This window comes from Festucalex cinctus, chromosome 15 (genome assembly GCF_051991245.1).
Source record: "Festucalex cinctus isolate MCC-2025b chromosome 15, RoL_Fcin_1.0, whole genome shotgun sequence".
In the NCBI taxonomy this organism is placed as follows: Eukaryota; Metazoa; Chordata; class Actinopteri; order Syngnathiformes; family Syngnathidae; genus Festucalex; species Festucalex cinctus.
Window position 1 is genome coordinate 5847551 of NC_135425.1, and position 17895 is coordinate 5865445.

The 17895-nt window shown below is 40.3% G+C and overlaps 1 protein-coding gene across 1 annotated transcript in view; it reads right to left on the reverse strand.

Annotated features, from left to right (window-relative positions):
• Positions 1 to 17895, reverse strand: part of slc12a2 (solute carrier family 12 member 2) — a 441149-nt gene that overhangs the window by 26103 nt on the left and 397151 nt on the right. Inside the window, exons 24-25 of the mRNA XM_077497763.1 lie at positions 9507 to 9593; positions 6945 to 7080 (exon numbers count right to left, since the gene is read on the reverse strand). Coding sequence (XP_077353889.1) covers positions 6945 to 7080; positions 9507 to 9593 — 223 coding nt within the window. The remainder of the gene's footprint in view (positions 1 to 6944; positions 7081 to 9506; positions 9594 to 17895) is intronic.

The window sequence follows — 17895 nt, forward strand, 5'->3', positions numbered from 1 at the left end:
ATCAGGCTTGTCATCAGCATGAATATTTTAGAGATTTCTTATTCAATTTGCAATAAATGGTTCAATAGCGCCCTCTAGACATTTTTATGAAGCTTTTGCAAATGTTTTGTGTTTTATGATTCAGCTAGATTTGTAAAAATTGGGATACCTATCAGCCTAAGACTTACAAAAAGGTTTCTAAAGCCATATGCTGAATCAAAAAGGAAGTCTGCCATTTTGATTTACTTTGGTATTTGTAGCCATTTTTTGGGGCCTTTTATAGGGGTCATATTTTCAACAGAACTTATCAGATCGTCTTCATTCTTTGGCGTGTTTCATCTTAAGATATTTAAGATGAAAAGTTATTGAATTTTTTTATTTTGTCACACGCCTTTGCTGTAGCCATGCATTGTTTGTGAAGAAAAATGCTTTTTTGAGAGTCTAAATATGGGTGAAAACTCACAAAACTTTGCACACGCACCAGACCTGTCTAGAACATGAATATTTTATTTAGAGATTTGTTGTGCTATTTGTAATAAATGGCTCAATAGCGCCCTCTAGACATTTTTATGAAGTCTTTCCGATTATATGATTCAGCTAGATGTGTGAATATTGGCAGGCATGCCGAATATATTCAAAAAGTATTCTATATAGCCATGTGCCAATCCATTTAGATTTTATTTTGTTAATTGTGCATCGTTTTTGGCCTTTCCATGAAACTTTAAAAACACAAAGCATGGCAAAAACGTTTACAATTTAGATGGTTTCCTATTTGACAGTACCCCAACATGCCAGTACCCCGACGTGCAAATACCCCAACGTGGCCCGGGTTGCGAGGGCCCTTTATAGCTGCTCGCAGCTCTAGTTATTATTCTTATTCTTATTATTCTTCTCCGCAAACAATCGCATTTTTGAGACACTAAACGTGACCGAAAACTCACCAAACTTTACACGCACATCAGGCCTGGCGAAAAATTTGATATTTTAAAGTCGCCATACATGATAACAGAAAAATGGCTCCTTAGCGCCCCCTACATAGGTTAAACGGATCCCTGTCCCGCTACGATTGTCCGACGGCTATGAAAATTGTGTGGCACCTGTAGCACATCCCAATGAACAAAAACCTCTTTGAAGTGTGTACCCTAAAATAGACAGAAAGTGAGGTATGAGTATTTAAATGTCCAATTTTTGCCAATTTTTGCACATTTACAGGGGTCATACTTTTGCCCGCTTCTCCTACACGGTTAACCCGATTGACTTCAAACTTGGGATGTACCATCTCAACACCTGGGACAACATCATTGTGAAAAATGAAAAGTTTTTGATATACTATATGACGGCGGCGGCGCATCAAATTTAGAGTTTAAAAATTCTTACTTCACGAAGCATTGCCGGTTGTACGTTTAATCTAGAGCTACGAAAATTGGTACACATATGTAACAGGCTATGACCTACAAAAAACTCTTTTTGAACCATATGCTAAACTTCACAGGAAGTCCGCCATTTTGATTTATTTTGGAACGTGTTGCCATTTTTTTGGCCATTTCATTGGGGTCTTATTTTAACGAACTCCTCCTACAGTGTTTATCCGATCATCTTCAAACTTGGTGTGATTCATCTTAAGATGTTGAAGATGAAAAGTTATTGAAAGCTTTGTATTTCGTCGCACGCTGTTGTCATGGCATGCACTGTTTGCGAAGGAAAAACAATATCCTTAAAGAAGCATTCCCATTTGTACGAAGCAGCAAGAGCTACGAAAATTTGTAGACATATGTAACAGCCCAAGATGTACAAAAAAAGTCTCTTGGTGCCCTGTGCTAAACCCAACAGGAAGTCCCCCAGGGGCCAGGCATCACATTTTGAGCTAAAAAACTCCTCTTTAACAAAGCATACCCGGCTGTACGTTTCACCTAGAGTTACCAAAATTTGTAGAGGTATATAACAGCCCTCGAGGTACAAAAAACTCTTTTTGAACCATATGCTAAACCTAACAGGACGTCCGCCATTTTGATTTACTTTGGAATGTGTTGCCATTTTTTGGGCCATTTCGTAGGGGTCTTATTTTAACGAACTCCTCCTACAGAGTTTATCCGATCATCTTCAAACTTGGTGTGACTCATCTTAAGATGTTGAGGATGAAAAGTTATTGAAAGCTCTTTATTTCGTCGCACGCTGTTGTCGTGGCATGCACTTTTTGCAAAGGAAAAAAATCCTTCTTAATGAAGCATTCCCAGTTGTACGAAGTAGCTAGAGCTACAAAAATTTGTAGACATATGTAACAGCCCACAATGTACAAAAAAGTCTCTTGGTGCCATGTGCTAAACCCAACAGGAAGTCCCCCAGGGGCCGGGCATCACATTTTGAGCTAGAAAACTCCTCTTTAACGAAGCATTCCCGGTTGTACGTTTCACCTAGCGCGATGATAATTTGCAGGCATACATAAGAGCCCACGATGTACAAAAAAAGTCTCTTGGAACCATGTGCTAAACCAAACAGGAAGTCCGCCATTTTGATTTACGATGGGATTTGTTGCCATTTTTTGTGGCCTTTTTCAGAGGTCATATTTTAACGAACTCCTCGTACAAAGTTCATCCGACCGTCTTCAAACTTGGTGTGTTTCATCTTAAGATGTTTAAGATGCAAAGTTATCGAAAGTTTTTTATTTTGTCGCACGCTGCTGCTATAGCGATGCATTGTTTGCCAAGTAAAGTGCTGCTTTGTTTTTTTATCTATACATGTGTGAAAACTCATGAAACTTTGCAAACACATCAGACTTGTCATGAACATGAATTTTTAGAGATTTATTGTGCAATTTGCAATAAATAGCGCCCTCTAGACATTTTTATGAAGTATTTCCGATTGTATGATTCTGCTAGATTTGTGAAAATTAGGACAGACCCCTATCAGCCTAATACCTACAAAAAAGTATTATGTAGCCATTTGCCAAACCAAAGAGGAAGTCCGCTATTTTGATTTTATTTTGGGAATTATACATAATTTTTGGCCTCTTTCATTAAACTTTGCACAAACAAGGCATGGAAAAAACTAACATTTTAAATGGTCCTTGTTCCATGTAACAGTACCCCAACGTGCCAGTACCCTGACGTGCAAGTAACCCAACGTTGTGCTCAATAGCGCCCTCTATGCATTTTTATGGAGCATTTCCAATTGTATGATTCAAGCGATACACAACTAAAGATGACTTGACCTAGATTTGTGAAAACTGGGAGGCATACCTATTAGCTTAAGACCTACAAAAAGTATTCTGTAGCCGTATGCTAAACCTAAAAGGAAGTCCGCCATTTTGAATTTATTTTGGGAATTGCACACCATCTTTGGCCTTTTGCACTCACAAAGCTTGTCAAAAACATTTTAGATGGTCCTTGTCCGATTTGACAGTACCCCAACGTGCCAGTACCCCGACGTGCAAGTACCCCAACGTGACCCAGGTTGCGAGGGCCCTTTATAGCTGCTCGCAGCTCTAGTTATTATTATTATTATTATTCTCCGCAAACGATCACATTTTTGAGACACTAAACGTGACCGAAAACTCACCAAACTTTACACGCACATCAGGCCTGGCGAAAAATTTGATATTTTAAAGTCGCCATACATGATAACAGAAAAATGGCTCCTTAGCGCCCCCTACATAGGTTAAACGGATCCCTGTCCCGCTACGATTGTCCGACGGCTCAGAAAATTGTGTGGCACCTGTAGCACATCCCAATGAACAAAAACCTCTTTGAAGTGTGTACCCTAAAATAGACAGAAAGTGAGGTATGAGTATTTAAATGTCCAATTTTTGCCAATTTTTGCACATTTACAGGGGTCATACTTTTGCCCGCTTCTCCTACACGGTTAACCCGATTGACTTCAAACTTGGGATGTACCATCTCAACACCTGGGACAACAACATTGTGAAAAATGAAAAGTTTTTGATATACTATATGACGGCGGTGGCGCATCAAATTTAGAGTTTAAAAATTCTTACTTCACGAGGCATTGCCGGTTGTACGTTTAATCGAGAGCTACGAAAATTGGTACACATATGTAACAGACTATGACCTACAAAAAACTCTTTTTGAACCATATGCTAAACCTAACAGGAAGTCCACCATTTTGATTTATTTTGGAACGTGTTGCCATTTTTTTGGCCATTTCATTGGGGCCTTATTTTAACGAACTCCTCCTACAGTGTTTATCCGATCATCTTCAAACTTGGTGTGATTCATCTTAAGATGTTGAAGATGAAAAGTTATTGAAAGCTTTGTATTTCGTCGCACGCTGTTGTCATGGCATGCACTGTTTGCAAAGGAAAAAAAATATCCTTAAAGAAGCATTGCCAGTTGTACGAAGCAGCTAGAGCTCCGAAAATTTGTAGACATATGTAACAGCCCAAGATGTACAAAAAAAGTCTCTTGGTGCCCTGTGCTAAACCCAACAGGAAGTCCCCCAGGGGCCGGCCATCACATTTTGAGCTAAAAAAAACTCCTCTTTAACAAAGCATACCCGGCTGTACGTTTCACCGAGAGTTACCAAAATTTGTAGAGGTATATAACAGCCCTCGAGGTACAAAAAACTCTTTTTGAACCATATGCTAAACCTAACAGGACGTCCGCCATTTTGATTTACTTTGGAATGTGTTGCCATTTTTTTTGGCCATTTCATAGGGGTCATATTTTAACAAACTCCTCCTACAGAGTTTATCTGATCATCTTCAAACTTGGTGTGATTCATCTTAAGATGTTGAAAATGAAAAGTTATTGAAAGTTTTTTATTTCGTCACACGCTGTTATCGTGGCATGCACTTTTTGCAAAGGAAAAAAATCCTTCTTAATGAAGCATTCCCAGTTGTACGAAGCAGCTAGAGCGACGAAAAATTGTAGACATATGTAACAGCCCAGGATGTACAAAAAAGTCTCTTGGTGCAAAAGCTAAACCCAACAGGAAGTCCCGTAGGGGCCGGGCATCACATTTTGAGCTAAAAAAAACTCCTCTTTAACGAAGCATTCCCGGTTGTACGTTTCACCTAGCGCTATGATAATTTGCAGGCATACATAAGAGCCCACGATGTACAAAAAAGTCTCTTGGAACAATGTGCTAAACCAAACAGGAAGTCTGCCATTTTGATTTATGATGGGATTTGTTGCCATTTTTTGTGGCCTTTTTCAGGGGTCATATTTTAACGAACCCCTCCTACAAAATTTATCCGACTGTCTTCAAACTTGGTGTGTTTCATCTTAAGATGTTTAAGATGCAAAGTAATCGAAAGTTTTTTATTTTGTCACACGCTGTTGCCATAGCAATGCATTGGAATTGCACACCATATTTTGCGTTTTGATTAAACAGACAAAGCATTCCCGGTTGTACGTTTCACCTAAAGCTATGATAATTTGCAGGTAAACATAAGAGCTCAGGATGTACAAAAAAGTCTCTTGGAGCCATATGCTAAACCAATCAGGAAGTCCACCATTTTGATTTACGTTGGGATTTGTAGCCATTTTTTGTGGCCTTTTTTAGGGGTCATATTTTAACGAACTCCTCCTACAAAATTTATCCGACTGTCTTTAAACTTGGTGTGCTTCATCTTAAGATGTTTAAGATGCAACGTTATCGAAAGTTATTTATTTTGTCGCACGCCGTTGTCATGGCGATGCATTGTTTGCCAAGTAAAATGCTGCTTTTTTTTTTTGGTCTAAACATGTGCAAAAATTCATGAAACTTTACACACACATCAGGCTTGTCATCAGCATGAATATTTTAGAGATTTCTTATTCAATTTGCAATAAATGGTTCAATAGCGCCCTCTAGACATTTTTATGAAGCTTTTGCAAATGTTTTGTGTTTTATGATTCAGCTAGATTTGTAAAAATTGGGATACCTATCAGCCTAAGACTTACAAAAAGGTTTCTAAAGCCATATGCTGAATCAAAAAGGAAGTCTGCCATTTTGATTTACTTTGGTATTTGTAGCCATTTTTTGGGGCCTTTTATAGGGGTCATATTTTCAACAGAACTTATCAGATCGTCTTCATTCTTTGGCGTGTTTCATCTTAAGATATTTAAGATGAAAAGTTATTGAATTTTTTTATTTTGTCACACGCCTTTGCTGTAGCCATGCATTGTTTGTGAAGAAAAATGCTTTTTTGAGAGTCTAAATATGGGTGAAAACTCACAAAACTTTGCACACACACCAGACCTGTCTGGAACATGAATATTTTATTTAGAGATTTGTTGTGCAATTTGTAATAAATGGCTCAATAGCGCCCTCTAGACATTTTTATGAAGTCTTTCCGATTATATGATTCAGCTAGATGTGTGAATATTGGCAGGCATGCCGAATATATTCAAAAAGTATTCTATATAGCCATGTGCCAATCCATTTTGATTTTATTTTGTTAATTGTGCATCGTTTTTGGCCTTTCCATGAAACTTTAAAAACACAAAGCATGGCAAAAACGTTTACAATTTAGATGGTTTCCTATTTGACAGTATCCCAACATGCCAGTACCCCGACGTGCAAATACCCCAACGTGGCCCGGGTTGCGAGGGCCCTTTATAGCTGCTCGCAGCTCTAGTTTTATTTGAACTCAGTCAAATGCCATTTTTAGTATATGTCGCAGGCCACTGAAAAATGGACGGCGGGCCGAAAATAGGCCCCGGGCTGTAGTTTGGACACCACCTCAATTTTCAAATCAGAAGCTTTTCTAAACATGTCTAACAGATCAGAATAGGATTTTTGGCACATAAGTAGATAGGTGACTTGAGCTAGGCCGTTGTGCCACTGTGACCTTTTTACTGGCTCGGCATCTTCTATCTCACTGCACCAATGCACACTTTACCAGTTGAAAGCAGTTAAGAAGACCATGGAGTTCTACACAGAAAGATACCAGATAGGATACCAAATAGGCTACACCCCTACACAGGCTAAGGCAGTAGAAGAATGGTATATAATTAGTTTCAGACCTTGGCACGATAAAGCTCCAGCTCATTGTCTGTGATCCTCCATGGTTCGCTGTTTTTCAAGCGCTCAGCTACCTCCTGCTCCATGTCATCTTCTTTCAACAGATAGGGCTCAATCAACTCCTCAAAGGCAGCAATGCTGAACGTGAGAAAACAGTCATGCTTTAAACCTTTAATGGTCACTCCAAAAAAAAAAAACATTAAAAAAAAATTATTTTTTCATATTTTCTCAGTTATTGGGCCACTAATAACAAAATTAAATCAAAATTATATTTACACCCCCCTAGTTTTTATAATATGAGCCTCTACCAAATGGTTGAGATGGACATTGATGGTAATAAATTTAATAATGTGCAATAGCAATTAAATTGTTGTTTATAACCTGCAAAGACAAAAATTAACAAGGAAAATGTAAAAAAAAAAAGAAAAAAAGAGAGAGCTTAATAATTGATGTCAAGTCCATTTTATTATAATGAAGTTTTCTCTTGTGTTTTTTGCACAAAAATCCATCTGCTTGAATCTTCCATCCATCTATCCATTTTTTTGACCGCATACTCCTCACAAGGGTTGCCGGAGTCCTGGAGCCTATCCCAGCTGGCTTCGGGCAGTAGGTGGGGTACACCCTGAACTGGTCGCCAGCCAATCGCAGGGCACACAGAGACGAACAACAAATCACACTCACAAGCATACCTAGGGACAATTTGGAGCGCCAAATTAACCTGCTATGCGCATGTCTTTGGAATGTGGGAGGAGGCCGGAGTACCCGAAGAAGACCCACGCAGGCACGGAGAGAGCATGCAAACTCCACCCAACAAGGCCGGAGCCTGGACTCGATCTTGCGTCCTCAGTATTGGGAGGCGGACATGCTTACTACTCATTCACCGTGCCGCCCTACTTGACACTTGTCTGTGGCATTATATCTGCTATCACATCAAAGATACACTACCAGTTTTCCTCCATGGCTGGGAAGTCAAAAACACCCATGAAAAGGAGCATAGCCAGGAAATCTTCGATCTCTGCAGGATTAGTCTTGATTGGATCCCAAATTGGATTACAAATTTGATTGATGAGCAATCTGTTGAATCAGCTCATCTGTGAAGATCCTTTTGAAGTACTGAAAGGGTGTCTTGACCATTTCAGGAATCTGGATGTCCTCAATATCTACAATAGCTTCCAAAATACATCTGGCTTCTTTTTCTTTCTTTTCAGTCATTTTCTTCCTCTTGCTAGGGGTTGACATTGTCATCCAGTTCTTCATTTACTGTTTTTAGGGTATTTTCCCCCCTTTCTCTTCCTCTTAGCAGGTGTGCTGGTCGGGCAGCTCATCTTCATCCACAGAATCAGGGGATTCACCATGCAACTCTGCTTGTTTGGGCAGATAATCAGGATACCCAATTTCATCATCAGAATGACAGATCAGCCTCAGTCTTGAGGATCTACTGGTACAAGGGCCAGAAAATTTCCTTGGCCTTGAACCATAAAATGATTTAGCGTCCATCATTTTTTCCCCGAAAAACAAATAGAGGGAGGATAAAGAAACGACTCACCATCATCAAGGTTAGCATGTTTGCTAACTTGTACAACCTATCAATCAATCAATTTCAATATAAAAACACTATAGTAAAAACATATTGACAACAATGTATGAATAGAAGTGTTTTTATAGTGTAGAAAATTGTAAATTTCTGTGAAATTAACACATCACTGACCTGTAACCATATGGTTGAGCTGTCCCGCCATGCTAATTTTTACCATGAACAACCATCTCAACCATTTGGTCAAACATGTTTTTAAAAAATTATTTGACCCTTATAACATGTTTTTGTGTTGCATCAACTGACATAATTTGAATAAGTAACATGTTAGATGATAAAACATGTCAAAAAAAACAACTTATCTTTCATAGTTCAGCCAAAGATAGTGCCCATGTCAGCAGTGATTTGCAAGTTTCTCACTTGCTAATGGCAGGATGACTGAAAGCTCTAACTGTCAAAAAGTAGAGTGACTTCCAGTGGTTATTTTGTGCATAGCATACCTCAACCAAGAGGTAGAGATGGCCCAATCAGGCTAAGTTCAGTTCAACACATTTTCCAATAGAATACAGTGACTCAAAATGTGGTCTACCAAAAGGTCGAGCAGACCATCAAAGGGTCTTAAACTGTAATACAATCTGGGACAAACGGAATGATAGATCGACCCTCCATAAAAACAAAACAGAAAAGCCCCCCCCATACACACACACAATGCACTGCAAAATGGGACATTATTATAAAAAATATGATGAACTGTGCTGCCTGTTTATCATTTAAGAGCAAATCTTTGCTACATTTGCGTAATTTTTGTTGGCCAATCTAATAAAGCAATTAGTAATACACACAAAAAATATTTTTGATCAATAAATCTAGAATGTTTGAGTTCAGAGAAATCAAATCTTGATTATTTCACATTCAAATGAACAAATGTGTAACAAATTTGTCATCTGATTAATCATCCGAGTGAAAGAGACAATTATACCAAAGATCGTTGAATTACAAAAACACAAAACATTTGTTGGGAAAGACTTACTTCTCCTTTTTAGGCTTGGTGTTTATGTCTCCGAGGACAGTGATGTCTGAAAAATCTATCCTGAACTTGCTCAATAGAGTTGCCATTCTGTACAGGAAATACAAAAGAAATCAGAGATGAAGAATTGCGGGGAAAAAATGTGGCGAGAAATGAACCATCTGTTATGATTTAAGTAAAATCAGTAATTCATCTTGAAAACAATGATCGAGCTAAAGTACAATGGAACCTTGGTTCGCAAACTTGATTTGTTCTGCAACTCTGTTAGTGCAACAAAGCAGTTTTTCTTCCATTAAAACAAATGGAAATAGAATTAAACCCTTTTCACACTGCACTTTGCAGAAGGCAGTGCCCAGTGGACAAACCCATTGATTATGTGTTGCTAATGCGAGGTTAGGTGTTTGCTGTTGTGGTGCCATGCCACATACTGAGAAACGTTTAAAGCGAGAGCGGCGGAATAGCAGCCTCTCTCAAATATGGTCAGGCTTGCGCTCTGCCTTGCAGAGAACACCATGAAAAAAAAAAAACAAGTGCAATGTGAGGCACTGGAAGGGATTGAAGAGGCCTTCGAGAGAACCAAGACGCCTTATATGCGGTGAGGGCACTGATCTGCCGAGCTGAAAGACTCCTGCCGAGTCCCTGCAGGGCGACCTGCACGGGTCTGCCAGCAAAAACTGCAACATTTTCCATTGCTGCCAAATAACATTTGCACTTTTCACGTTCTTGTGGGCCATACCAGGTGCTAATTTACACCAACACCCAACAACACCTGAATTATATGATACAGAACAAAGCAAATGATTTGATAGTTTTGATGGTAGTTCGTGAACCAAAGTAATATATAAACTAGGGATGTAACGATATCCAAACATCACGATACGATATAACGATATGAAGGTCACGATACGATAATTATCACGATATTATGGGGCCGTTGGCGATATTTAAAAAAGATCACAATATTGTAAAAAAAGAGCTCATACTAAAAAAAAAAGCACAATATTGTGCTTTTGTACATAACAGCAATGCATATAAACCACCTACAATCTCTAATAACAATATTGAGGCACTTACTTGCAAATGCAAGCACACATTGATCGCTTCACAAGCAAATTAGGTTTCCCTTTATCTGACAATAATCATAGATTTTAAAGATAGAAGGCCAAAACATCCCTAATGAAAATTAAATTGCACTAATAAACTAGCCACTCGAGGGTGCTAGAGCTGCACGAATGGAAATCAACCTGACTTTTTTAACAGATGTGTTTCTTTTAAATATTGTGAACCACATGACGATATTGTGGCAGTTTTAATATCACAATATCACGATATTGCCCTTATCGTGACATCCCTAATATAAATTAGTGGTCGGGGCCTTCAAAGTCTTTGCTATAGGCCTAAACATCTAAACCACTGACCTGCATTTAAAAATTTTGCATAAATCTGTAAAATGTACATTTATTTCAGTCTTTTGTGTTAATTTAATTTAATCGTCCCATTTCCAATTTACATCAAAGGTTGCAGCCTTTATTTTCCTGCACGGTGGAGGGAATTACACTGGTAATGATTTGAAGTCCCAACTAAGGAACTGCTTATATGCGTTATGGTGCTTAAAAAAGATTTAGAAACAAAATGTGCCTGTGGTAATTCTATATGACAAAAGGAGTCAGCTGAAGGGGACAAAAAGGAAGGCATTGGTGCGTGGGTGGCGGGTTCCTGCGTATGTGCACATTAGGTGTGACAGCAGAGGGAAACGATACCTTTATACTAAAAACTCATTGGAATTTAGAAGACCATATCAATGTATATTAGAAATATGTGGTCACATATAAGAAATGGTAATGAGAAATGACACTGACAACTTCTCTCATGAAATGCACAACAGGACAACTTTTATGAAGTTAAATGTAAAATGTTTGCGAAGATGGGAAAGTTCATTTTCTATGCAAACTAGTTTAAAGTTCAGCTCACAAATTTTAAAATGAACTAATTCAGTTAGACTTTCCAGCAGCAATAAAAAGGGGGGTGGAGTGTGGGTGAGGGCTGTGATATGCTCATGGGGGATGTTGGGGGAGTGGTGGGTTTTCTTTGTACTATGGATGTTTTAATAACTAGGGATGTCACGATAAGGGAAATATCGTGATATCGCGATGTTAAAACTGCCACAATATCGTCGTCGTCATGTTCACAATATTTAAAAGGAACACATCTGTTAAAAAAAAGTCAGGTTGATTTCCATTTGTGCAGTTCTAGCACCCTCTAGTGGCTAGTTTATTAGTACAATTAAATTTTCACTAGGGATGTTTTGGCCTTCTATGTTTAAAATCTATGCTAATTGTCAGATGAAGAGGAACCTAATTCGATCAGTGTGTGCTTGCATTACCAAGTAAGTGCCTCAATATTGTTATTAGAGATTGTAGGTGGTTTATATGCATTGCTGTTATGTACAAAAGCACAATATTGTGCTTTTTTTTTTTTTTTTTTTTTTTTAGTATGAGCTCTCTTTTTTCTTTTTTACAATATTGTTATCTTTTTTATATATCGGCAACGCCCCCACAATATCATGATAATTATCGTATCATGACCTTCATACCGTGATATCATATTGTGATGTTTGGATATCGTTACATCCCTATTAATTGCTCATCACTGACTTATATTTTAATGTATGAAAGGTGCTATAAATAAAGTTTTATTTGATTTGAAGTCTATCATTCCAAAAATAAACTAGTTCATAATTCATAATTCAAGCCTTTTGCTTTTTTTCCGCACCTTCGTTTTCTGTTTTACATTACCCTTATCTCTTCATCATATTTATTTGATGTTATGTTTAAAAGTCTCTGGGCTTAGTAGGTTACCATGGGACACCATGGATTGTATTTATCTTGATTTATCGTGTGTGGGCCACTGTTTGCGCGATTTTGAAACAAACCTGCGGCCCAAAATAAATAGCGTTCTCTGGCAGAACACCGGGAATTGTCACACTGCTCCACATGGCCTGCCTGTGAATGTCCAAAAATGTCAAAAATTCATAGCTCACTTTTTGTTAATTTTAGCATATGGCTGCAATGGACTTTTTTGCGCGACTCGGGTGACTAACCTGTGCCTGCGAATTTTCGTAACTCTAGGTCAAACGTGCCGGGATTTGTTTTCATTTTTCTACTCTAGGGGACGCTCAAGAGCCATGTTGTTATTGTAACAACTATGGCCTCTGGCCCAATCCACCCTCTAATTTTTTTTTTTAAAGTTTGCTTCTTCGAAAGCAAATTCTCTGCAGTCGCATAAATATTCCACTGCCCAGACAGGATCTAAGCTTGGTTAGCTCTGCAGGTGGTCACCCAACCACCAACAAAGCTCTTTTGAAGCCGCTGACCAGGTGACAAAGGAATTTATGCGTCTGCCGAAGGAGTGTATTCAAGCCCGTCTTCTCGGAGCCCGAACAAATGGCTCCAATGATTTGGAATACACAAATGACTGATCAAAGGAATGTTCATGACTTCTTATCAATCACAAAGGATATTCTGGCGCCACCTTTCCAAACGGGCACTCCTGGAACGTCTAGACGGAGCCACAGCACCGTCAAGTGGTGAAACTTGGAACTATCCTTAGTGACATTTCATATAAGTAACCGCATTTTACACATTTATACCATGATGATTCTCGACAGATAACTGAACTACGAATGATTCATGTTATGTCTTTGTGTGTATGAACATCCTATTTCATTTGTACTCCATAAAGAATGAACGATAATCAATATCTTTCAGTTCAGTCAGATTAGACAAGTAGAAGTTACCTCACAAGTTAGTTTATGATGCATTAATTACGATGTGTGTTAAACGGGTTGTGTGGGAAAACTGATTTGCCAGACTGACCAAATTTAATGCCAAATTATTAATTCCTTTAATATTTTTTTTTCTAAAGTCTGCGCGAGCGAACAGAAGGGTGTGCCACCACCTACTGAAGCCCCGCCCATAGACTTTAAAAGGACGAGAAGACCCCTCGCTCTCTCTCTTGCTTCCAAGCTCTTCCAAAACTCTCTTCCACGAACTGCAATTGTCCCAGCCTGCTCGAACTCTTTGTTCCAAGGAACTTGCCAACCACGTGGCCTTTTCTTTTCTGGCAGCAACCGTTGCCGAGAGCAGACACTCGCTCCACGCCACGCCAAAGCAGGTGCAAACTGCAACGCTGACCCCAAAGACTCTTTTACTCCTTTTTTTCTTTTTTTTTCCTCTTCACCATCGGTGATTGCCCGCCAGCGGCGGACTCCGCAGCCCCGGGGTACACTTGCAACGTATCGCCGGACTCAAGGTTGTGCACCTAAGCCGCGCACCTCACCTGCTATTCGGTGGCGCCCCGCCGCAGTGCCAGCTCACCTCCAACGGCTGGCCTTCCCCGTACGCAGGCGCGTAGCGAACCGAGCTCCAACACCTGAAGTCGGACAGCTGTCCGGCAGAACCAACCTTGCCGAGTCGCCGACCAATCAAGGGACGAGCCGCGCAACTACGTCAGCCCCCCTGAGCGGCTTCCCTTGATCACCTGTGGAATACCCCCTTTTGATTTTCTTGCCTTTTGGAACGAACATTGACTATTTTTCCCTTTTTTTTCAAGACCTTTCTGTTCGCTTCGACGCAACACCTATTCTCGTTAGTCCACGTTCTCTAAATTGGTACCACTGCGTGCAACTTACGGTTGAAACATATCACAGTTCTGGCAGGTCAAATTTCTCCTTTCCCTGTTTCCTTATTCATTCGCATTCCTTCCTTATTTTCATTAGCTTTATTTTATTTCTTTTCTTCTGACGGTAGAATAGTTAGATAGGCAGGGTTTGGATTCTGTAATGTAGCAATCGTGAATAAATGCATGTTTTATTAACTCTATTCCGCCTAAGTCATCTGTGTTTCCGAGTGGATTATTATTCTTTTGTTAGTACAACGAACCACTGAATATCGAGTGTGGTGACTTTAGATTATAAATGACTGATGAAAGAAGGATTTTAGTCGTTGTTTGCTCCTGTTAACCCAAAGCAAAACCAACGTGGTGCCCCTAGAGGTTATCGAGGTAAATATAATTTACCTCTGTAACGTCCAGATTATTAATTCGTCCAAAAGACGACCCAATTATCGCTACATAATGGTGCCGGCCGTGTGAGGCCATATAACATAAGAAGATCCACTCGAAAATACAAGACTTTGGACGTGAAAAGTAAAACACATTTCACGTAGTGTACCTAATCATTTGGCTCTGTGTAAAAAGGAAAACATTTCTGCTTACATAGAACTGCACTAACTTTACCCTTCAGCGTTGAATCAAGCATTTGTTAGCCGCCATCTTGCGTGTGTTACCACCGGAGTGGCTTGCTATAGGTAAACGAGAATAACGGGATTGATTGATGGAAGAAAAGAAAGAGCCGGTCACCGTTTGAGAAAATAGTGGCTTGTATTTGAAAACGTACGTGATAGAACTCGAGTTGTGCAACTTTTAAATTTCAGCTGGCTGAATTTGAAGTTGTTTGTCTTTGTGTGTTGTGTTTCCGGAAATTGTGGGAAGTCAGGTGACAGCCGATGTGCATCGCTTTGACCAGACTCGAGTTACGTGCTTCGGAGTAGCTAACCGCGAGCAACGTAAACGACGTCCGAGTCACTTTCCCCGTGTCCTCCTACACCTAGCTTGTAGGAAAAGTTGAGTCGTGACTGAGCTTTCTGTAGCCGCCGACTCAAAGTTTCAGCTCCTGGGCGAGCGGATTAACAGAGCGCTAAGACGTTAGCTGCTTACGTGTACCGTGTACGCATTTCCACAAGGTGGCGCCATAGTCCTTGTGAAGAGCTGTGTGGCTCGTGGAGGCGTGGTTGAGTACCTCCCCCTCCCTTCTCGTTGGCGAGTTTGAGCCACGCCTGCAGACGCCCCGAAAGGGAGTGAGTCCTGCAGGCTGTCAGCTGTCAGTCAGTGTTTGGAGTGACACAGATCACTCGAGCTTGCTCCACTGTCAATAGACAACTGACCCCCCCCCCCACTGCTGCTTTAACGCCGGTGGTCCTTGCTCCGCGATAATTCTGATTCAGTGTTACTACACATTGCTTTTTGAATTGTTTTCCGTGTCGAGCGTTGTACTAAGTGATTTTAGTCACCGTTAGTACGCAAGGATAATAAAAAATTATCCACGTCCGATTAAACGTATTTGTAGGCTCAATTGACTGCTTGCGTTTCATGATTACAGTAATAGCCGACCGCATTCTAGCCTTTTACGCTGCCTAGCGTGAGACCAATTACGGTTGCATCAACAAAACATACTGCTGGGTCAAATTAATACAAAGGAACTATTTACACTATTGTGTTTTTCTCCCCCCCCCCCCCCTATCTCCTTTTATCCAGTTTCATACTAGGCTAACTAACTGTATTCTTGACTTAACATTCCACTTAATTTCTGGTGTTGTGTTTGTTTAGTTGGTTTGGTAAACCTAGTATTATTATTATTTTCTTCTCTTTTATTTTTTCTTTCATTTTTATCCACATTTTTAATTTTGTTGTTTTTGTTTGTTATTTTGTTTTTGTTTTTCGGTTGTGTCTAGTTAATAAGAAGGTGTGAGTTCGAACTAACTATTATTAGAGAGGCAGCTCTAATATCTCGGTATAGTTTTGCAGTTTTGTGTCCCAAACCCCGTCCACAAGACATTTGCATAAAACTGTACTGACACTGTAATCAGTCATTTGACTAAGACTATTAACCCCTTTTAAGTTTATTTTCCCCTTTTTTGCTTTGTTGTTTATTTAATTTAGTTTTAATTTCAACCTTTAACTCGACTTCCAAAAAAAAATAAAAAAAATTTTTTGATTTTTTTTATTTTTTATTTAGCTTTTGGGATTGACCGCTGTAACATTTCAGAGTTACTCTGTCCCTCATTTAAGCTATTCTTTGCTGAGTGAATCAAGTTGAAGTTAGTATTATTATTTTTTTATTTTTTTTAAATTTTTCTTTCTTTATTATTTTATTTTTGTTGCTGTGTGTTTTTGTTGTTTTGATAACTGGAATTGATTTTTCACAACTATAGTGTAAGCTGTGGGCTGCATAGCCCACTACAAATCTTTTGCTTTTGTGGTAATTTCCCTTTTGATAATTTGAATCCAGTGTGTATTGTTGACGATAATACTTGATAGCGGTAGTTAGCTAACTGCGTACGCTAATTAACTAACTATTAAACGCTAGTATAAGTTTGATCGTCTAAAAGCTATTGACAATATGGCAGCACCCCGAGAAACTCCCAGCCCCTGTGAGAGCTTAGAGACCTTAGCTCAACTGGTGCAGAAGCTGACCAAGGACTTCTTACCTGGATGCGCTGAGTCTATTAGGGATGCGGATGTCAATACGCTAAATGATAACCTCGCGCAACTCATGAGCGACGCTGAGACAAAAGCCCCAAAGGACAAATCACTCATTCGAATGCTCGGATGTCTGACGTTGAACCTTGCTGCGCAGTTGAAGCTTAGCGATGCCGAGGACTGTCAAGTGAAAGACCAACTTGACATGGCACGACAGCAGAGCCGTGACGCCACGGCACAGCTTGAAGCCGCCCACGACCGAGTGAAGGTCATGGAGACCCAGCTGGATGACGTTAAAGCGCAGCTGGATGAGGCAGAAGCCCGCGCAGATGCGGCGCTAGCCGAAAATCTGGGCAGTGATGCAGATGAGTCTGCTTTCACTCCCGACTCCCATCAAAAGATTGGTGAGTTAACCCAAGCTCTCGCGTCCGCCGAAGAGACAAATCGAGAGCAAGAAAAACTGCTGAGATCCGCGGCAAATGAAATTCACAAACTAAAAGCAGAGGTGACTGACTTGACTGAACGACCGTCAAAAGACCAACTTCGGCTAGCAGAAGCTAATTACTTTTGGGTGAGTTCGTCGCGAGCTCAGTCAACCGATGAAGTGAAGCGCCTCCAAGTTTAGGTATAGACCTGTAGGGAGGAACGTAATGCCGAAGTGGACCGCTCATATGACCTGCGAACCAAATTAGCATTGACTGAAGCCGAGGTTACCCGCCTCCGACAGTGCCAGCAGGAATATGAGACAGAGTTAGCTCATATTAAACATGAGTTGCAACGCGCGCAGCAGTTAAATGAGGTCTCCTGAGGAGCCTCCCTTCCGGGAGCTCCACCCCCACACAGACCTCCTGATCCCAGAGCCACAGCACCACAGCTCAAACTGCCACCTGAGTCCGGAACCGCCTGGAGGACGCCGCCAGTGACCACCGCCGTCTTAGGCCTGGCACCGCCAATGGCCGCCTCCCCACACGCTTTCGGGCCATCAGGTAATGACAGTTTCCAACGTGGACCCATGTTGACTCCCCCGTTGGAGAGACAAATGGGCGTGGCCTGGAAATATTTGGACAAGCTGGCT